Source organism: Oryza brachyantha, chromosome 4 (genome assembly GCF_000231095.2).
Source record: "Oryza brachyantha chromosome 4, ObraRS2, whole genome shotgun sequence".
NCBI lineage: Eukaryota > Viridiplantae > Streptophyta > Magnoliopsida > Poales > Poaceae > Oryza > Oryza brachyantha.
In genome coordinates, this window is record NC_023166.2 from 18,546,287 (window position 1) to 18,568,865 (window position 22,579).

General features: G+C 37.7%; 3 protein-coding genes and 1 non-coding gene across 4 annotated transcripts; 1 reads left to right on the forward strand and 3 right to left on the reverse strand.

Moving 5' to 3' along the window:
- Nucleotides 1-2,989: 2,989 nt before the first annotated feature.
- Nucleotides 2,990-4,588, reverse strand: LOC107304036 (putative lysozyme-like protein). The gene is made up of 2 exons (XM_040523485.1): nucleotides 4,293-4,588; nucleotides 2,990-3,894 (listed from the first exon to the last, which is right to left on the reverse strand). The coding sequence occupies exons 1-2, from the start codon at nucleotides 4,515-4,517 to the stop codon at nucleotides 3,391-3,393; spliced, it is 729 nt and encodes a 242-aa protein (XP_040379419.1). The 5' UTR covers nucleotides 4,518-4,588; the 3' UTR covers nucleotides 2,990-3,390.
- Nucleotides 4,589-14,264: 9,676 nt separating this feature from the next.
- LOC102717246 (imidazoleglycerol-phosphate dehydratase 3, chloroplastic) lies at nucleotides 14,265-17,807 on the forward strand. Its single transcript, XM_006653709.3, has 8 exons — nucleotides 14,265-14,560; nucleotides 14,683-14,810; nucleotides 15,624-15,728; nucleotides 15,960-16,052; nucleotides 16,527-16,601; nucleotides 16,728-16,790; nucleotides 16,997-17,106; nucleotides 17,326-17,807. The coding sequence occupies exons 1-8, from the start codon at nucleotides 14,341-14,343 to the stop codon at nucleotides 17,351-17,353; spliced, it is 822 nt and encodes a 273-aa protein (XP_006653772.2). The 5' UTR covers nucleotides 14,265-14,340; the 3' UTR covers nucleotides 17,354-17,807.
- Nucleotides 17,808-18,156: 349 nt separating this feature from the next.
- Nucleotides 18,157-19,965, reverse strand: LOC102717523 (germin-like protein 4-1). Its single transcript, XM_006653710.3, has 2 exons — nucleotides 19,815-19,965; nucleotides 18,157-18,791 (listed from the first exon to the last, which is right to left on the reverse strand). The coding sequence occupies exons 1-2, from the start codon at nucleotides 19,963-19,965 to the stop codon at nucleotides 18,157-18,159; spliced, it is 786 nt and encodes a 261-aa protein (XP_006653773.3).
- A 2,464-nt stretch (nucleotides 19,966-22,429) lies between these two features.
- Nucleotides 22,430-22,502, reverse strand: TRNAR-CCG. Its single transcript has one exon. It is a non-coding gene; the product is annotated as a tRNA-Arg (tRNA).
- Between the last annotated feature and the right edge of the window lie 77 nt (nucleotides 22,503-22,579).

Below are 22,579 nucleotides of genomic sequence, written 5' to 3' on the forward strand. Positions count from 1 at the left end.
AAATTTTGGAGACATTCATCTCTTTCTTTCCCTTTCTTCTCCACACAGGAAATGAAACCTTGCAAATCGAAGAAGTAATAGACTATAGTATACTGCAAATTAAACCATGGACATGTCAGCTGCGATTACATTGCTCAGCTAGCCAGTGACATGTCATCAAGATTGACAGTTAATCCGCCACCATCAACTAGCATGCTTGCAGGCGAATTTAATAAAAACACAGGCTTCTCCTTGACACAACCTCACCTGATTAGCACCCACGGTGGCAAGTCAAACGTAATAAATAAATAAATAAATTAATTAATTAAATTGACAAAAAAATTCAAATAAGTTAGGCTGCGTTCGTTGGATAGAATTATTCTTGTTTTCTCGGATTTTACCTGTATATTTTTCGAATAGCTAAATGGTCCATATTTTGGAAAAAAGATTTTATATAAAAATTAACCATCTCATATTTTTTAATTTAATAGTAGTTAATTATATTGCACATAATATTAAATAGTTATAAAAGATTAGCTATTTTTTCATCTTTTATCCAAGAAAAGAACATATTCTTAGTAAATGAATAAAATTAGGTGGACGCAGCTATCAGGAGTAAATACCCAAACGTGCCATATTAATTAGTTGTTCAAGTAATCGAGAAGACTTTACTTGCATGGCCAATGGATGGACGACATGCAATTAAATTATCTATAGCTAGGGAGAGTATTGATTGAATTGATCGGCTACAGATATGAAAAGAAAGAAATCGTCGTCGTCATTAATCATCGTAAATAATCGCACTAATTAACCCCCATTGGATCGTATCTGCATGGATTAATGTGCATTAATTGAGGTAGCTACGTAGTAGTAATACATAGACGCATGCATCAATTTCTCCTAGCCATTGCTTGCACAGCACTCGCCATTTGCCAGTTAATTACGGCGTTAATCACCATGCTAATTCTTATTTAATTGCTCCCTTAATCAATCGATCGGTTATCGTGTTCTTCACTGATGATGATGATGATTAATTAATGCTGCGTAATTAAGATAGATACGAAGATGTGAGGATAGATATCTCGTTGGGTCGAGATGTTGCTGTTGGAGAAAAAAAATGGTTAAGAGCGTGTACGTGCAAATTGTACACATGGATGTACGTCGACCAATTTCAATTAATTTGTACGTACGTGTAAATTAATTGGAATTCATCCACAAGCACCTAGCTGACATGAATTGCTGCTACGATCGATGACCATTTCGTTCCTGATATTTCGTCAATATATTTTGTAAAAATATATTGTACTCCGTTTTATTTTGAAAACTTGGTTTTTATTTCATATGACCGTATAATATAACGTAGGCCGGTTCGATAGGAAGAGAAATAAGGTAATTTATCCGGCGCGGAAAATAGATAAGTATATGATTAATTAATTATTAAAAATATGAAATAGGCTAATATGATTTTTTAAGCAACTTTTCTAAAGAAAATTTTTGCAAAAAATACGCCGTTTACTAGTTCGAAAAACGTGAATGCAAAAAACGAGATAAGATATCTTATCCAGCTGCCGAACGGGCCCTAGTGGCCAGTACTAATCAGATTGCAAAAATCAAGATAAGTTGCTTTGTACTACTATATGAAATAAAGATATTTGAAAAATCTAGTACTAAATGAAATGGGAAAAATCGGTTCGTTAATCAATATGTGTTCGTACCTGGTCCTGCCTTGAATTAGAAAAAAAATGTAAAAATAAATTAATGAGCTAAGTTTGAACGCAAGAGATGCTGCCGTTGAATTGATAGAGTATGTTTTATCAAAACAATTAAATTTCAGATTTTTTTAGGCGTGATAAAATTAATAAATTTGATGGGCACATGTCATCACAACTTAATTGCATATTTATTTTAATTTGGTGACTTGTCGATGTGATGAAGCCAATAGTCTGAAAAAAAATACAGAATAGCGATGAGTTCTTGTCCAGTAGTAATATCGTATCACTGTCGCGATTGATAAGCTTTGGTTACTTGGATGAGACCACGCATTTTAATAGCAACATTATGGAATGGCATTTTGTCATTTTTATAGTAACATTATGGACAGTTAATGACACTCGCGTATTGCGTATATTATAAAATACGCGTGATTTACGATATAACTATGTAAACCATCTATGCTCCTTTGTGTACGGAAACCTCTCCAACTTTGATCATCAATTAGCATATAGAAAAATTGTACAATTTATGGTACCAAGTTAGTCTCATTAAAATTCACTGTCATGTTTAGTCGGTATTGTATGTTTTTTATAAACTTAATTATGAGTTAAACAACTTAGATTTATGACAAAATTAAAATACCCTGCACTATGGAACACACCAAAATATATTTATATTTCATTTGGTAACGCTTTTCAACAAACCTTAGAATCCTTGTAAGTTTATAACATACTATATGTGAAAAAATAATATTTAATTTGCGGAAATGATGTCTGTATGTCTATCAAACAATTATTTTTGTAGATATATTATTAACTTTCTTCATATTTTGATATATAAAACAGTGATTAAACATATGCATTAGAATTTCTCAAAATATTTTATTTATAAGCAATTTTACATCCTTGAGAAAGTAAAGAGAGATACCAATTTTTTTCTAGTGTAAAATTAGATACCTCCAATTCTTTTGTACTCCCTCTGTCAAAAAAACCAATTCTCCGGTTTTCGTGTCCAACGTTTGACCATCATCTTATTTGAAAAATTTTCAAGAAATTAGAAAAAATAGCCACATGTAAAGTACTATTCATGATTTATCATCTAATAAAAACAAAAATATCAATCGCAAAAATTTTTTAATAAGACGAAGAGTCAAAAATTATAGGTAAAAAATGAAAAATTGGTTTATTTTGAGACGGAGGGAGTAGGTACTAAATTTACGTTGGTAGCTGAGGTATTTTACAAATAATGGTAAAATTGACCATTATCTATTGCCCCTAGGGAATATGGAGGTATTAATGTCCAAAATGATAGGTCAAGAAAAAGGAGAAAAATGTACTGTTAAGATAATGACCATTCTCTAAGTAAATATAAGATTTGATTAGTACATCAAAAGAAAGAAGATATACAAGGAACAAAATTGACAAAAAGGAATGTTTGAACTAATTACTTTGTACATCTAAAATTTGAAGAAAAACCAACAAATAAGGAACAAAGAGATTAACAGAGGTTGGGCTTCTATATATTTGCCCAGCTGATTTGATCCTACGATCATAGTAATATCTATAAGTTTTTTGAGGAGGTATATAGGCCTAAACGACTGATCTGAATAAGTGAACTTATCAGAATGATTTTTGTATCACTAAAAAAAGAAAAGTTAACTGAAAAAAATATTTTTCTTCTTTCCAATTTCTTCTGCATTCACTCGGTGTCATCCGCCGCCGCATTCAAGTCAATCTTGGGCTTCTTCCCGCTGCCGTCGCCGGCGGCGGCGGCATCCCGGGGCTTTCCGGCGAGCGGCGGGACGTTGCCGGCGCAACGCGGGCACCGGGGGTCGGCCTCGGCGATCAGCACGTAGGTGAGGCAGGACGGGCAGGCGGCCGCCCGCATGGACGGGCTCGCGGGCGTCGCCGTGCCGGCGGGCGGCGAGCGGTGGCGCTTGCCCACGGAGGAAGAGGACGAGGAGGTGGACGCGGACGAGGACGACGACGTGGCCGGGGAGGCACCGGCGGCGGCCGCCGCTGCCGCCCTCCCGGCCGTGGCGCGCTCGAGCGCGGAGCGGACCATGTCGAGCGTGCAGACCGCGGCCGACGTCGACGTGGCTGCCGCGGCGGCGGCGGCGGCGGACGCCGGCGGGGGCAGGTTGAGGTCTTGGTGGCCGACTTGGACGCCCTGGAGCCGAGGGGTCAGAAACGTCTTGCCGGACTGCAACAAGAAGGGACCAACAAAGAAAATTCAGTAAGCACCAACGACCTCAAAGATCATACCAAGAACAGGAGAAACCGAAAAACAGACAGAAAATTTCGAGCACTAACGACTCTGCTCAGATGAAGAACAGAGTGATTGATCGCCTAATATTCGAAAGAAATCCTACAAGATACAGCATGCAACACACATGCGGATCTCTTTCCGTTGCAAAGAATGCGAAATTTGTTTCCGATCAGAACAAACAAAAACAACTATACGAATGGAACAGTGGTCTCAAATCTCATAGCAACCGGCAAAAAAAAAACGAAGCGCAACTCCGAATTCCGAAAGCAATCAAACCTCAGGAGAAGTCGAGGAACACTAACACGAAGAGAAGGATCAGATAGAGGGCTCACCATGAGGTCAAGCCGCCTCTCCCACCCGGCGGGCACCTTCACCTCGAGGTCGACCACCTCGTCCTCCCCGCCGCCGCCGCCGCCTCTGCTCCCCCCTCCCCCACCGGCGTCCCCGCCGCACCCGCCGAGCAGATCCATCGTCACCACCTCCGCCGCCGCGCCGCCCCTCTTCCCGGCCTCCCCGCGCAGCAGCCTCGCGACCGAGCTCACGTCCGCCGCCATCATCCCCCTCTCCCCCGTCGATCCCTCTGCGCCGCAGCTCCTCCCCGCGTCGCCGCACGCCGAGAAGAAGAAGAAGAACAAGCGGCGGTGGTGGGCGCGGCGCAGGGTGGTGGTGGGGTTGCGCCGTTGCGGCCTATATATACACACAGCGCGCGCGCCGCCGCGACTGACAGGTGGGTCCCACGCGTCACTGACCCGGAGGGTCAATGAATATGGCACGCCAAGTGAAATGGACGGCCACAATTTATTGGTGTTGTTGGGAAATGGTTGGAGGAATTATTCAATGCCAATCAATTCCTATTTCTGGGGTTTGATCTAGGTAGAGAGAGTGTTTTTTTTTTGAAAAAAATGGCTTTTGATTTTGGATTTAATTTTGGGTTTAAAAGTTTGCATTTACTCTGCATTCCATACCTGTGCTGTAATGCTGCCACAATATTTGGCATTCCAAAAGAAAAACGGCCCCAGTGGGGGCTACCTGTAAATTGTGCATTGGGCTGTTTTTTTTAATTCATTCAATTATGTAAATATATGCATTTAGTGTCATGTTTTAATGACAAATGATCCTCAATTTATTTGCATTATTCAGTTCCTTATGTGCAGTTATTAGTTCATCTAGAAACAGATGTTCATTATGATATTCATTATTAGTTCCATCTACCCTGAAGGAACATGATATATTAATTTATATGCATGACGCGTCAACTGTATTATGGAAATTGTATAATTATTTTATTAAAATAAAACACAATAATTTGTCAAACATAACTAAAACGTGTTATCATATATGTCTTGTATATGAATAATACTAATTTCCTTGTCGAAAACTGTACCTCAGATACATAGTTTGCATACTCCGGCAGTCGTAAAAACATGTCTTTTTACACGTTCCAATCAAACCTTTAATTTTTTTAAAGGAAAACATGTTTTTTAAATATTTAGATTGACTACAGAAAACTCATTTATTTTCATGACTGCAATCTTGATGAATTTTATATATACTTAGCAACCCGTGCATTGGACGTGTACACTGTAAGTGTTAAAATTCAAATTAAATACATCTGTTTTTAATCAAAATTTGGTGGCTTAGATTAAAATAATACTCCATGTCAGTTACAACATGCTAATTATATATTTGAATTATAGAATCAAAATAATGGAAAAAATACTAAATAGAGAGCACAATAATGCGTACAACTTCATACTACCATCTTTTAGCTATGATTTTTTTTTATTAAATACTCAAGACATCTAAACTCAAACTCAATACACAGTTGTCTAATGGCGTGTTTTATTTCTCACAAAGAACTCTTAATATCACACGCAGTCATGATAGCTGGACTTTTTTTTGGTGAACATGGAAACACCATCTATCCTTAGAGTGCCCAAAGATAGATAGATAAAATGAATGAATCGATAGATATATTCATAGATGGACATATAGATATGCCAGATGTCAATTAATTTCCTAATACTTTTATATATTGTAAATTAGTTTGTTTTCCTTTAAAAGTTGTGTTATAATAATTGTGCCCATGTTTCATGAGAGATTTGTGAGGACCCAAACAAAAATATTTCCTATTCGCTCGGTTTCGAAATATGGCAGCCTCTGGCAGCTAAAAATCTATTAAATAGTATGACGAGTTCTCCCGGCCATCTGTATTTAATTTTTTCGCTACTTTCTAATTTGGAACAAATACAGTTATTTCTCATTTAATTTTAATTGTGTTTTAATCTATATGAAAAACTTGATCATTATACATTGGAATAAATGGATTACAGTGATGGAACCATGTTGTAAATTACTCGCTCCATTTTCTATATGATGTCACTGTTCACGTTTGATGTTATTATTAATTATCTTGTTATAATTTAATTTATTATTATAGAAACTTTAAGTATAACTTATAATTTTGCATATTTGGATAAAATTTTTGAATAAGACATGCAATCAAACGTATCCAATAGTCAACAGCGTCGTATAAAAAAATAGTGAGAGTATAACTAAGTGAGGATGTATAGTTTTCTGAATAATCATATAATCCAAATTCCGTGGCAAAATTACTGAAGGCATTCACGGTTATATTATTCATGACCGTACCAAATAGAACATAACATGACACTGAAATTTTATAGGTCGAACTACGGCTGATACGCCATAGAAATATGAGTAGCAATGAAAAATAATTTATAAGTATAATGTCTGAGAAAATTTTACAATACTACGCATGCATTTGCCAATTTTATCATAGAACTACAGATTTAATTATTTATGCACAAAATTACAATTTTACTATACTATTATAAAAACTACAGTTACTTCGTCCATTTTGTCACAAACTATAGATTTATAGATTTAAGGTCTTTTCTCAAAAAATAAAAAAAATATCGTACATATTATTCCAAAACTATAAATTTATATACTTCTTAGCACATAACTGTATGTTTTAGTATTCATTATTGTAGCCTGACATTCAGGACCCACATGCCGTGTCAAGAACAAGCTTGCGCATTTTTTTTATGCGATGGTGATCGGTAATTAAGTACTGCCTCCGTCCCATAATAACTTTATTTTTCGCTTTTTCGTATCTAACATTTGACCATTCGTCTTATTTGAAAAATTTATAAAAAAACTTAAAAAATTAGTCACGCATAAAATACTATTCATGTTTTGTAAAAACAAAAATATTAATCATAGAAAAATTTTAAATAAAACGAAGAATCAAAACATGTATAAAAAAACTAAAATATTATCTGGTAGTAGATTTATGCATTTCGATGGTTCTATAATCAAGTATCCTGAGACCGCGGGCATCAGCTGATAAGTGCATCCATAGGCAGACGACAATAGGCAAAGTGCAATTCACTTACTCTAAAATTTAAATAATACTATTGTATATGTTTCACGTCGTAGGTACAGTGGGTTTGTCAGAAGTCAAATCTCTTAAATTTTAATTAAATTTATATACTAACATCTACAGCATCAAATTAGTTTACTAAATCAATTATTAAATATAATTTTATGGTTCATTTATTTTGCGTTGGAAATTTTGCTATATTTTTCTATACATCTACAAAGGTATGGCTAAGGAAAACCGAAACTAAGATCATATCTAATAAAATGGCTAAAATTTGACTTCTCAAATATTAATTTAGTTATTTATGTTAAAAGATTGTATCTCAAAATTAATTGATGTGCATTCTAACGTACTCTCTTCACAGCTGTGCTTGTTCCATATATAAATTTGAAACATATATAGCTTATAATTATCGAATGTGGAACCAATATCAATGGAGATTTGCTTCAGTTCAACAAAGAGTAGCAAAATATACCTCACGAACTAAATCGTTTCTGATTATTGGATCTAACAGTGTACATCATACTCAGTTAGATCTAATGATAAGAAACGATTTGGTATCTCGAGATACTTTTTCTTGGACCAGAGTAAATCTGATATCAATGACTTCAGAATACTGGTGTCGCTTCAGGGGGGCTTAGTTAGGAAACCTATGCCAAATTTCCAACCGGCACATATGGGGATTTCTGTGACAGTGAGTTCAAACTTCAGTTAGTTCTGAAGTAAAAAAAAAAAAACGTTAGCATTGCTGCATATATATATTCATATTACGAATGATTCAAAATGCAGCAGGTCGATATTAAAATCGACAAGAAAAAGAGACGGGAACGTGCACGTAATCTTTTGTTACAATGAATTCTGTACAAAAATATTGTAATCACAGCGGGCCTAATCACGAATTAAATAAGATGAAGATTGTTTTCCATAACTAGTACAGGAGAATAGAAAGGTTTTAATGTGGCAACCAACCTGTGAAGAAGACGATCTTAATTTGCACGCAAGCTGGATGATGATCATGCCACATTGACTCATCAATTTAAATCGAGACAAGCACTGCAATTTTGCAGGAGCAGGACACACTGTTCAGTATTCAGTACGCTGGATTTGTCTGTCTTTAAAACCTAAACCTGCTTGCAAACTTTTGAGATTTCGAATCAGATCAACGTCTTAATTAAGTACTAGAGTAGCTGGGAGGGAGTAGTTAGCTGTACTTGAGTTTGCAGATGAAGAATTCTTTTCCTACCATTAAATCTCTCCCTAACAATAGCTTGACTATTTAATACATGACACGTATCTAGGATTACGCTTGATTGACAAGCAGAAAACATTTCTAGTTCACTGCGCAATATTTTTGAAAAAGCTAAATATAAAATGAATTTGGAGGGTTTGTTCATCAGTTTCACACTTAGATCCGTTATGTCAATAAATAAAATTGAACAAGATTCCCTGAGACTTAATAAGATGAGGCAAAAATTTGATCAACTAATCTTAGACAATTGAGTTTCACGTTGATGCAACCCTTGGCTTCTGATGAGTTGCTCTCGAAGTCTTTGAGCATTATGTTTGTCTTTATTAGATCCTCGGGGTCTGATTGACCACCGTCCCTCCATCAACCAATATCTTGGCCATCGGCTTTCCGTCGACGTGTCCGATGTACAGAGGTCGAAGATGCCGATGGTCCGAATTATGACTCAGAAACAAACAAACCCTTACACCCTCTTTTTCGCTTATATTTATAAGCCAAAATTTTACTTTAGAATTAATGTTGATTTTATATTTTTTATCATAGTTTATTTTTTAGCTTTTACCTTTTAAATTATTAAGAACATATATATAATTTTTCTATAAAATTTACAAATATGTCGTTTGGTTATCCCTTAATAAGTCAAAACTGGACACCTTAGTTTTAGCTTTGAAACCGTTAAGCGTTTTACCCAAAACTATTATAATTGAGTATTTGCTTTAGTTATATGTATTCGGCTTATAAATCCAATCAGGGAAGGGATCGTATTCACTAGTTTCTGCTTTTATGCATCGACAGTTTAGTGCAGTAATACGAGTATGATTTTTCTTGCCACGTTGGACGAATTATCTACTACTACCTCCCGTTCTATAATAACTTTATTTTTCGTTTTTCCATATCCAACGTTACCTTGACCGTTCGTCTTATTTAAAAATTTTGTAAAAAAACTTAAAAAAATTAGTCACCCATAAAATACCATTCATATTTTATCATCTAGTAAGAATAAAAATATTAATCACAAAAAATTTTTAAATAAGACCAAGAGTCAAAACATTATATTAAAAAACTAAAAAATGATCTTATTTCGGATAATCTTATTCCGGAACGAAAGTATTACTAGGGTGTAGAGCAGTAGTACGTAGGGTGCATTTAATTAATATAATAATAAGTATAGGTTTGAGGTAGGGCCGGGTAAAACGACCTCCAACAAACCAAATTAATTAACCACCAACGACTGAATTCTCATGGGAAAAAGTAGCAGCTTCCTACTAAAATCTTCACACTCACGAGTTAATTAAGCAGCCATTGAATGTGATCAACCTCTTGATACTTAGACTGCACTTATTAATGAACGGATTGTTTGGGCCTCTGGTTATCCTCGCATTAAATGCTGAGGCAATTGCCACCCAATGCTGGATTCTCTGTGGGGGAGTTGACATGTGTGCTCTCTCTCGATATGTATGTGTGGATTGTAAAAGCAGCACATCCATAAGAATTCTTCCGAATGAAAAAGAACTCTATAGAAAATAGTCTAATTTCTATAAAATTTCAGTTAAATTTCTTTAAACCGGATATACCCTAACTCTGTATTCTATCTAATGTTAGAGCCATAATAGATTTAGAGCCCGAGCAATTGTAATTGCATTGAGTATTTACTTATGTAAATCTCATTTCCAATCCTTACAATAACCGTAAAATTCTATAGCTACCCCTATCTTTTGGTTCTTTCTTATAATTATAAGCTAAAATTTAAATTTTTAACCCTAATTTTAGAGTTGATTTTAAGTTTTTCTTATTATAGTTTATTTTTCTGTGTTCGCTTTAAGATCACTATGAACACGTATATAAAAATATATTTGTAAATTATTTTTTATTTATAAATATATCGTTTGGCTTTTTCTGCCGGTATCCATACCAGCACCTGTTTAGGAGTCGGTTCAAGAGGGGCCGGGATGGGGTGATCAGTTTTGTACGTGGAGTTCAATTTAACCATGAAAAATTCCATATGAAGCAACACTGATATTTCAACGAAAAGCTTCTTCCAAAATGATTATAAAAATTTGCGCGTGTCTGCAGGTCACTCGACCAGATATCGACATTCAGATTTTCAGACGGTGAAAAAATGATCAATCCAGATCCAGTAGTAGTTACAATTAATAATGATCATCTCTTTCACTTTCGTGTAATTAAGCAAGATTATCAGCGATATCTTTCATTCGCCGGTGCCTGTGTCGGCTCAATTTGACCGTCAATATGCACAGCTTGCAATCGAGCGTAGTGATCCAAATTGACGATAGGATGCATCTCCATGGCCCAGCTGGATCGAGAGAAAGAGAGTGAAATGTGAAATGGTTTTGGGGTTCATATTATTAATCCAGGTTCAATTTATTATCAAACCGGCTAGAGAACAAAAAAATTGTCATCCTATGCGGCTCTGAAAAATTAAACCCCGTACAATTGTAGTCTGAGGCTGACCCTTCACACACTACACACACACACACACATATATATATATATATATATATATATAATATATTGAATAAGAAATTCCCGAGTGGAATAATGCATGGCCTGTCATTATTTCTCAAAGGAAAAAAAATGAAGTTGAATATGGCATACCCCATTTCTCAACTTGCATGGACAACAATAATTAAATAACACTACATGTATATATCTTATTTTATTTTTCTTCTAGGTGTAGCCAAGCGATCAATGCGCAGTACAAAACATAGACTTCAATCTGCTTACAATTAAAACAAAATTTGCTGATCTGTTCAGAGGTCAAGTTGATCAACAACTGGATGGAACAGTACTGTCTCTATACCGAACCAAGGTACAGATTCAATTAACTGCAGCAAACATTGGCAAACGCCGTTCTTCCATTGATCGATCGAGACCACAGGCTACTAGCAAAAAAGTAATATTAATAAATGAATTGCAAAGAACAATTGTAGCCAAGGCGTACGTATGCTTTTTCGTCCAAATGCGGAAAACTCAGTACTGCCCCTCCGTGATATAATAACTTTATTTTTTTAGTTTTTTATATAATGTTTTGACTCTCGTCTTATTTGAATTTTTTTTACGATTAATATTTTTATTGTTAGTTTTTTAATAAATTTTAAAATAAGACGAATAGTCACACGTTGAACACGGAAAAATAAAAAATAAAGTTATGACGGGACGAAGTAGTATTGATTATTGCCCTTGCAGTAGTCGTATATGCAGTCTGCAGGACGAACGTACTCACGCCATGTTGCTAATTAAAACAAGGAATTAATTACTACTGTGGCAGCAGCAAGTACGCTTAATTAGGTAGTAGCCCATTGCAGACAAATGCATTAGCAGAGGTAGTTGCTTGTAGTGCAGCAGTATTCAGTCACTGTAGTACCAAATTATGCAGTTAATTGCAAAGCTTAAGCTCTGCAGCATCATGTTCAGAATGTCAAATTCTGTACTTGTGTAGCGCCCATAATTTTCGTCTGAAAAATAAAGGGTGATACTGAACCGAAAAACCACTCCCATTTGCTGAAGGTGCAGTAATCTCTGTACCTGAATCTACAATCTGACTCCTTAATTACCACTAATATCTGATAGGTTCCACACGTCACCCGGCAATACAAATACAAAGTCATCAGCTGCACTGTAGTTCAGCAGTAGGAGAAGTGATTTGACTAGATGCATGCATGCACCTGTGCTAATTTAATTGATGATTGGCATCATGCTGATGGCAAAAAGGAGCTCCAAAAACTGATATAAGTAGTACTACTACTAATTTGTGTTTAGATGGATAGTGTGAGGGGAGATAGTGAGGATTAGCAGGGAGAAGAGTCAGAGGACAAGTTCATAACTCCCTACAAAAGCAAGCAGCAGCAGATTAGGAAAAGTACAAGCCTTCAATAATAAGCCTGCACAATTAATGGTTCCATGAATGCAGAGTGGTTCCTAGTTGAAAATTTATGCACACACACAGGAGAGGTGGGGTGAGGTCGTTTTTATGGATTTAATGCACCCCCTTCCATCCCTTTGCAAAGGAACAAAACACATGCACATTTATCAACCCTGATGATCTAAGCTTCCACCAAATTCATTTGGCTGCAGTTGGAGTTTGGAGGAAGGAGGAGGAGTTGTACCCTATTCTAGAGCCGTGTTCTTACCTCCCTCTCTCGCTGACCCAGATTTTTCATTTTTCACACATATATTTTTCGAATGGCTGGACGGTATGTTTTTTTTAAAAAATTTATAGAAAAGTTATTCTAAACAATTATATTAATTTATTTTTAATTTTCTATAACTAATAATTAATTAATCATATATTAATATATTGCTACATTACTGCTCCTTTGCCAAACGCGGCCCGAGGTCTATATCTGTAGTGCATGTCAATTTGCTCCAACTGTTGCGATAAATGCACCTTGAATGGCTATCTCTATCTTAATTTTTCTTCTCCACCCTAAAAAGAGAGAAAAAACAATGAAATGGAAGGAGAAGATAGCTATACTACTAGCTAGCAGTACTGTTCATTGTGATGGTGACTGTTCAGCAAGTTAATAGTACAGCTAACTACTGGCTCAAATTTATCTATAGTTAATCTAATAGCCAATGCATATAATAGTTAGTTACAAAACATCAATACATGGTTTCACATGTCATACACATATTTTTTGGAGCCCATGTGCAGCTGGCTATAAATTAGTACCACACCTCTCTTCTCTCTTTCTTTTTATCTCTTTAAAATATGCTTACAGCTGGCTTATAGCCTGCTATTGTACCTGCTATGAAGGGGGTGTTTGGCATCCTAAGAATGGTGATTATGGGTGTTATAATTGATTTGCTGCATGTAATCATCACTCCTAAATATGGTTGCATGTAGCTATACATAGGTCTAGACAATTATACTAACATGCTACGTGCCGGTATAGGATCAGAGTATACATTTACTGGTATTTATTTCATTTTAAATACAGTACATGTTTGTAGGTTAATACATAGGTGTTTCCAGTAAATTAAACACATGTGATTCGGATGGGCCAACGCAAGCCCATAAATCGCAGGAAATTTACCCACAATATTTTAATTTTAAACAAGGCTTACATCAACCTTATATTTTCGCTTTTGCTTATACTTACATATAAACCAAAATTTAAATCTTCAACCTTATATTTAGAGTTAATTTTGGAGTTTTTTCATCGTAATTTATTATTCAATATTTGTTTTTAGATCGCTAAGAACAACATATATAAAAAGATTATTCAGAATTTATTTTGCATTCAAAAAGTATATCATTTTGTTTTTTGCCTCAAAAAACAGAGCGATGACCCCTATACATGTGCAACATTTTCCATACACATTTTATGAATTGTGATTAAATCTTGATGTTCTATAACTTCTAACTAACTAATTAGATCAAATGGCTGAGATCTTTACTAGTAGTAAGAATTTATCTGAATTACAGGTATCATTGCTCTTACATCAATAATTTAACCAAAATTTCCCCCTTTTAGTAAGTATAGAAGAAAATAAATAATTTAGAGAAAAGAAAAAAAACAATATAGGAATCTCTTATGGCCCATCTAGTAACGGGCCTAGAATATGGGCCGGCCCAGAAAAGATATGACCAATGCCTACACACCATCGGAGGCCCAGCAAACGTAAGGGGTTCACTCCACGCGCCCCGAATCCCCTCCCTCCACACACCCGCGCCGCCGGCGGCGAGCTCTCGCCGTCGCCGATGACCCCCACCGCGCTGTTCGCCTCCCCCTCCCTTTCCCGCGTCTCCCCCGCGCCGGCCGTCCGAGCCCCCGAGTCCTTGGGGCGGTCCGGGTCGTCTGGGTTCGCCTTCCCCGCTCGGCTGCAGGGTCTCTCGCTCCACCTGAGGCCGCCTGCTATGGCCGCCGCCGCCGGCGGCGGCGGCGGGAACGGCTCTACCATCGCGCCGGAGGACTCCACAGGTAGCTCCCTGATGTGCTTAACAACACCACTATTGTTCGGATTTCTGCCTCTTCTCTCTTTCGTTTTAGGGCTATTTAAGTTGATTTTTTTAACCTCTGGTTTATGTTCGAAATTTTCTCAGCGTTGTCCAGGGTTGGAGAAGTCGAGAGGGTGACCAAGGAGACAAATGTGCATGTGAAGATCAACCTGGATGGCACTGGTGTTGCCGACTGCAGCACAGGGATACCGTTCTTGGATCACATGCTCGATGTGAGTATGGCTTTCTTGTAGCAGTATCGCGAATGAGGAGTTCATGTATCGACTGCATCTGCTTGTATGGTGAAGAAATGCTGGGTTTTTTGGACTTAGGGGCTTATCTGGAGCAATAATATTGATTCAACCATTTGAGAAGGAAAAGTAACAGCTTAGTGCAGAAGGGGAAACAATACCTACAAGTATTAAACTAAGACATCTTAGGTCAAATCCACTAAATGGATGAATAGACGCTCTTAAGTTGCATTCACTTCAGACGTTTAAGAGCGCCACTGGCGCAATCCTATTATTGTTGGGAGAAAGGGATGTGTTGTGCCATTAAAGCCTGGGTAGGTCCTACTTGGGAAAAATCTGCCGCTTTTCTAGTTCCACATGTTTTAGCGGTCCATTCGCTAACAAGTGTTCTATCAGGTAATTAGTTCAGGGTTTGAGAAATGCTATTTAGTTTTGTTTTTCCTGATGTGATGTGATACATGGAAGACTGACATGTCTCTTCTAAGAAATCATTTACTTACATGTATGGCTTCGGTTATTCCACGAACACAGCAATTATAAATGACCACTTCATGTGACAAGTCCTTTAACCTCAAATCGATATGGAGACCATGCTAAATTCTCAACGTTAGTTGTGTGTAGCAAAGTGCCGACTATTCATTTGAAAGAAGTATTTCTTTTTGTTCAGTGTGCTGCATTTTAAATGGTTATACTATTATATATATGTATCTGTTGTAGATACCAGTCTTAACACAGCTTCTTAAGTATGCCCATCTAGTCAAATCTGGCCACTAATTATGTTTTTATAACTTACAGCAACTGGCATCCCATGGGCTCTTTGACGTATATGTTAAGGCAAAGGGTGACACACACATTGATGACCATCACTCGAATGAAGACATTGCTTTGGCAATTGGAACGGTGATTGTTGCTTTCAACTTGACATTTCTGCTTCTAGAAATACTTGTAGGGATCATTATGAATCAAAGGTTAGGATATCCGTAATTTCATACTTATTTTCCCCTTCATCGTTTGTGCAAAATTGAGTGCATTGTCAACGTACTATTTACATTCTTTATTGCAAGCTGAATCATCATCAATAATGTAAATACCTGGCAAACAGTTAGTGGGATCAGTTTTTCGTACTTGTAGGCGCTACTTGAAGCACTTGGAGATAGAAAAGGAATTAATCGGTTTGGACATTTTACAGCGCCACTTGACGAGGCAGCGGTTGAGGTTATATTGGTACAGGCCATCATCCTTGTGCTGTGTTTACATACTGCAAATGCATACTTCTCTCCGTTTCTATTCTTGCATCCATGAGTAATAATCCTCATATGCTGTGCAAGCACACTGAGTTACATTGGTCTGTTCGTACAATTAGTCATGGCGTTTTTGTTGACTATTTAGTTTTCATGAGCCTCTATTGTTATTACTGGCTGGCCCATCTGCACTTTTGGCAATTGAGCACTAGCACTGAATGTTTTTTATTGGCTTTGCTTTGGTTATAGTTTAGCAGGCCCATATATCACACTATAAGGCCAATAACTAGATGACTCACTTATATGGCCCTTGTAATATATGCACTCATTATTTGCCATTTTGGGTTCATGTTAGCTAAAATATTTTTTGTCAGTATGGATATTCATATGTTGGTCGCCTCATCAGGTTGATTGATTCATAGTGTGACTTACTTTTTCATGCACCCCACATATCTAGGATCTATCTGGTCGTCCTCATTTGAGTTGTGGCTTAAGTATTCCTACCGAGAGAGTTGGCACATACGATACTCAGGTAATTCCTGAAATTAATGTAGCTATTAATATCCTTTTGGAGAAATTTGCGACGCTTCTTTTCAGTATGCTGGGTCCTATTTGGTGTATACTTAACTGGCACATTCTCTCTTACTTTGGTGACCAGCTAGTTGAGCACTTTTTCCAATCTCTTGTGAATACATCTGGCATGACACTTCACATCCGTCAGGTACATATCCGTTGGATTCAGCTTGAATTCCAATCTAAAGTGTTGGATCAATATTACAAGTTTACAGCTATTATTTTAGGATCTGAATAAGTTGCTTCCTTGGTTGAACACATAGGAATCAATATTTTCTTCTTTTGCCCCAGTTAAGTGAGTTAAGTAGTAGCATATCACTATCACCTGATCCTGCCTTGCTCTTTTTTATGAAGCTTGCTGGAACAAACTCACACCATATTATTGAGGCAACTTTCAAAGCATTTGCTAGGGCTCTTCGACAGGCAACAGAATATGACTTGCGCCGACGTGGCACTGTTCCCAGGTTTGTATTAACAAATATTGTTCAGGAAACCTATGTTGTGCACAACTAGTTGACGCATGCTTCAAATACATTTTCCAACAACACACTTCCTTGAAATAGTTTAGCTTTTCTATTATTGTTTGACATACATCCCTTTTTTGTTAGCTTGTTACTAATCAGATTGTTCCTCTCAGACATGCTGATATAAAAACTGACACATTTTTTGTGACTTGATGGCAGTTCAAAAGGTGTGTTGTCAAGGTCATAGTGCCACAGGTTTGGGAAGAAAAAGGGCATGTTACTTTTTCTTGTAGATTGCAATGTTCAAAGGAACCAGTGGTTCCGACAACAGAGCATGGAACCATTGCTGATGAGAGCACCCCCACCCCCCTCTTCAAAAAAAAAAAAAAAAAAACTGCTATCAGGCTCTATTCATCTTGTAACAATGTAAAATTTTTACCTTGAGTTACCTGCGTTTTTATAACAAAAAATATGGTATCTTAAAGATGCTTTCTCAAAGATGGAAGAAAAGCTCCCGAAATAAACATGCCTGCTCGTCATTGCAATTCTGGATATTCTCTTGAGTTGTGGCTAGCTTTTGTCATATCCGTTGTCCATCAAACGGTGTGTATGATTCAATCTGTATTGAGTTCAGAATTGATCCGCGTGTTGAAGCTCTGTATTCATGGGGAATAAAACAATAATATTTGTGTCTTCATTTCTGCCAGATTCCCATATTATGTTCGCTGTTCATAGCAATGTTGCTAATTGTGCGTATATATCTAGCACATAAATTACCCAAATTTGTTATTATCTCATAAAGAGTGTTTTAACATTTAGCTAGCATGATTCACACACTGGTGCGATTTCGCCAGATTATTGTAGACGACCTGGATGCTGCATTGCTGCCTCCTCGATCAACACAAGCACACAACAGTGTCCTACGTGTCACGCCACGTAGGCACGTAAACTGCTTACACGACACGTGTAAAGTCTTTAATTATCGTGCAGCTAGTATGCATGCATTATGCACGACGACGTACGTTGATTTGCATGTGCAAAGGAAGACGCCTATGGGGCGCCGCGGCCGGGGAAGCCACCGCCGCCGCCGATGAAGCCGCCGGCGCCTCCGCCGCCGATGCCGCCGGAGGCAGCCGGTGGCGCGGCGAACTTGGCCTGGATCCAGTCGACCTGCGCCTTGTCGATCATGAAGGCCTTGGCGAGGACGTCGTCGAGGATGGGCGGGTTGGAGCCGAAGACGGCGTTGGCGATGGTGATGACGCCGGGGTTCTGGCTGCTAAGGCCGGCGATGGCGACGGCCGGGACGGCGCCGTTGTTGACCTGGAAGTGGATGAGGCCCATGGGGAAGACGAAGACGTCGCCCTCGCCGAGCTGCCTGGAGACGAGCTGGTTGCCGTTCTGGTTGGAGGTGACGAAGCCGACGAGGAGGGTGCCCTGGACGACGGTGAGGACCTCGGTGGCGCGCGGGTGCGTGTGCGGCGGGTTCTGGCCGCCGTTGGGGGCGAAGTCGATGCGCGCCAGCGAGATGCCGAGCGTGTTGAGCCCCGGCAGCTCCACCACCGTCACCGGCGTCACCGCCGACCCCTGCGCGTTCATCGTGTTGCCCGCCACGTTCAGCCCGCGGAAGAAGAAGTCGTTCGCCGTCACCTGCTTCGGGTTCTTGCAGACGAACCCATTCACGAACACTGCATCATCCGCAACGCGATTCAATTTGCAAAATTCAGTTAAGCCAAAGCAGTGCCGAAACCAGAACAAAAATTACTAGGGGTCCAAGGACCCCGGGAAGTTGAATGTGGGCTCGCCACTGAAGCCAAGGCATGATGTCAAATTAATGTGTTCCTAGCAATTTAAAAACAAAAAAACCAAAAAAGATGACATATTTATAAATAAAAAATAATTTGTAAATAAATTTTTATATATGTGTTCCTAACGATCTAAAAGCTAAAGCTGAAAAATAAACTATAATGTAAAAAAACCACAAAATCAACTCTAGATTGAAAATCCAATTTTAGCTTATAAATATAAACAGAAGCAAAATTAACTGTTTTATGGTACAGAACCTGGCATTATAAATATAGACTGTCCTTCTATATATTGTCACATCAAATTTGAAATAAAATGATGATTTTTTGATGAAAAATATGGCGCTATGTTGAATATGGACAGTTCTAAATGTTCTCTTGGCAAGTTTGATTATATCATTTAGAACTGAGCTTAGCTTGGATGGCAAACTCTAATGATGCGTGCTTAATGAGATTGCACGTTACCCCTATGGCCCTATGCTAAGACTTGCATCATCCAATTTCATAAGAACTTAGTTTGGATGGCAAACCCAAGAGTGTGTTTTGGAGCGCGCGCGTATATATATATATATATATATATATATATATATATATATATATATATATATATATATATATATATATATATATATATATTTGATGTGAGTTTGTCTCAATATGCGTTTTGTTTGTACCCTATTGAAAAAAAATGATGTTATCTTTTGTTCTCAATTTCATGACAATTATTTGGCAAATACAGCCCAACGGGCTGGCCGGCTGGGTTGCCTGGTTTAACTTCAAAAAAAGTATATATGTATACAGTAAACCGTACGTTCAAACGAACAATACTGTGACTTAGCACCTGACACATAATATCCCTGTTAATTAAAAGTGGTAACAACTAATGAAATGAACGTGTATATATACCGTTACTGAGTTTATCAGCAACGCAGAAATCTTGGAGAGGGCTCGGATCAGAGGCCAGAGCACGAGGCAACACTGATGAACAAACAACAACCGCTGCTACTACTGCAGCAAGAACTGATGCTGCAGCAGCAGAGGCACCATGAGCAGCCATGGCTTCTTCAGTTCCTCTTCACTAACCACAAGATAATTAATGTCTATATTGTTTCAATGTGAGTGAGCTAGCCAGTGTGTTTGAGCTGCTTGAAACCACCCTGCAGGAGTACCAATTTATACTGGTGTAAAGGCAAGCTCTGAACCTGAAGTAGTGGGCTATTTGCATACTGAATTACTGATGCACATGATGATTATTCACTCACTGTCTCTTCTCCAAATTAATTCACTGTGTGTGTATGTGTAGTTTGAGTAGGCATCCACAAACCACAATACGAGCTAGCTGTTTATCTTAATTATGTTCTTACCTGAGACCCATTTGTCATGGTTACAGTCCCACTAACTGTTTGTTTATGCAGTGTAATCACGTGCAGAAATGCATAATATCCTTGTCTCTGTGGAAAATTTGGGGAAGATAACGAAAATTTTCATACGCAGTTTCGCCCAACATGCGTCGTCCACTAACAAATTAAAAGATTTCTCTGTAAAACTCCACTAGTTCGCGACGACGTTGGATATGATCTCCTGTTCGTAAACAAGTGTTACTTTTCACTGAAGTCTCTGAAGAACAGTGACAGTTCCATAATCCCTACGCATGGCATCACTACTACTTATCCTTTTGTGGAATGTGTTGATTAATACATGCATGTATGATTATGTGCTGGGAAAATCTAGCAAGATACTCCATTGAGCACAGAAAATTGGTCATTTTTGGAGTATGTACGGTGTGGTTAAACATTTGCTGTCAGTGCTTCTCTGAATAGAGTAGATTGAAAACATGAAAAAAAATGATGTCGTTGAAAAAAAAAATAGCACACTCAAAATTTTCATCATGTATCCAAATATAATATACTTCGCTGTAAAACGAGTGGGTTATTTTTTAACTAGTTTTTGTTCAGTATAAAGAACTTGGTTTTCATGCATGACACAAAACACCATTCCACCACGAGTTTTCAATAAGTTCCAATTTAACGTGGGATAAAGAGATTTTGTAGCAAAACCAAGGACTCGGAGGTTTGAGGTGGACTTATACTAGAGAGCTAGTCATAAGGAATGTATTGTTCATGTAAGACTATAATTTGTATTCCACAAAGTATGTGAATCTAGCCCTTGCTCTTGGTTATAAATATATACAACATGCGATCCATAAAATTTTAAAGTGGAAATCCTCAGAGGATGCATGGAATCATCCAAAAAGTAGTATTCACGGGATCTCATCCATGACCATATCGACAAGGCATATACCTAAGGTTTTTTGAACCATCTCTGGTAAGTAGATTACGATGGATGGACTTATTGACTTGTTTGTTGATATGACACACGTACATAGACAACTCATAAGACCATCTGTAGTGAGTTTTTTTTACTATCCCTGGTAACCCTATGTCTGCTAGTGGGCATCATCAGTTTCTCGTCGGGTGACGCCTATGATCACAACATAATGCTATTAGGTCATGGCCCATTTTCTAGTGCTTATCTTGGATCATGCACAAGTTTTTGACTTTTAATTGCATATGCCCAACAGCCCAAGATTAATGGGTGTGGCGGCTGTGCATTCGGTGAGAAGGGGTCACATTCTCACAGATATCTTGGAAAGGAAGAATGATAGGCATAGCACCTAGTAGATCCCCAGCTTTGTTTGTGTTTTATGCAGTAGAGGTTCGAGTTATTTATGAACACATTTTAGTTCTTTATGGAATCCTAGCAGCCTAAGCACAAGGACACGTATCGACCATGGAAGGTCTCATATGTACTCGGTGCTACCATGTGACTCGAGACATTTAAGGAAAGAGGCTTTTATAAATTTGCTACTGATATTTTTTAATAATGGTGTCACTCGGGTGGTAATTTTATAATTTTATAGTGTATATTTTGCAATAATGATTTAAACCAATGGTAAATTTACAATTGCTCCTTTAGAAAAAGATTTTCAAGCTGATACCATTGACCAATCTAATTTTATCTTTTACTAATAAAACTTTTGAATTACAATATTATGATGAATACATAGTGTTTGACGTATGGGACTGCTTGGTGCATGCATGTTTGTCGAGACCGTTCATTGTATTGCTGATTGGTGAATTGATGATAAGCTGATAAGCAGCATAAATTGTGGTTTTGATCCTTCTCTGTACCTCTTCTGGGCTATTACTCTTGCATTAAAAAGAAAGTTTAGATAACTGAGTGTTAATTTGTTTTAGGATGGAGAGAATATCAAGATGTAACAAACGATAAAGAGAGAGAAAAAACACACAGTTGTTCATATTGTAAAAAGCGGAAACATAAAACCAATTGACACTGTAGAAACGTTCATATTCGGCTCTAAAACAGGCATGCTAGAAAAACTAATAAGGAAGGAGAAGAAATTAGTTCCATAAAAAACCTATGAAACATGTATGTAAAAACTAAAAAGGAGAAGAAATTAGTTCCGTAAAAAATAGAAAAAGAGATATAAAAAATAAAAACGACCACGATGGGACTCGAACCCACAATCTCCCGCTCCGGAGGCGAGCGCCTTATCCATTAGGCCACGCGGTCACTCTGCCCACAATTGCAGTACAAATTTTTTTAAAATTATAATACCAACGCCACTTGGGCCTCTGGTCAGCGAGAGG

Coding starts and splice junctions, on each gene's coding strand:
- LOC107304036 (XM_040523485.1), bottom strand. CDS start 4,517: ATGATGGCGGCGGACGTGAGCTCGGTCGCGAGGCTGCTGCGCGGGGAG. Junction 3,895..4,292: donor AGAGGCGGCTTGACCTCATG/GTGAGCCCTCTA, acceptor TTCTTGTTGCAG/TCCGGCAAGACGTTTCTGAC.
- LOC102717246 (XM_006653709.3), top strand. CDS start 14,341: ATGACCCCCACCGCGCTGTTCGCCTCCCCCTCCCTTTCCCGCGTCTCC. Junction 14,811..15,623: donor TCTTGGATCACATGCTCGAT/GTGAGTATGGCT, acceptor TATAACTTACAG/CAACTGGCATCCCATGGGCT. Junction 16,791..16,996: donor TGACACTTCACATCCGTCAG/GTACATATCCGT, acceptor TTTTTTATGAAG/CTTGCTGGAACAAACTCACA.
- LOC102717523 (XM_006653710.3), bottom strand. CDS start 19,965: ATGGCTGCTCATGGTGCCTCTGCTGCTGCAGCATCAGTTCTTGCTGCA. Junction 18,792..19,814: donor TGCTGATAAACTCAGTAACG/GTATATATACAC, acceptor CGGATGATGCAG/TGTTCGTGAATGGGTTCGTC.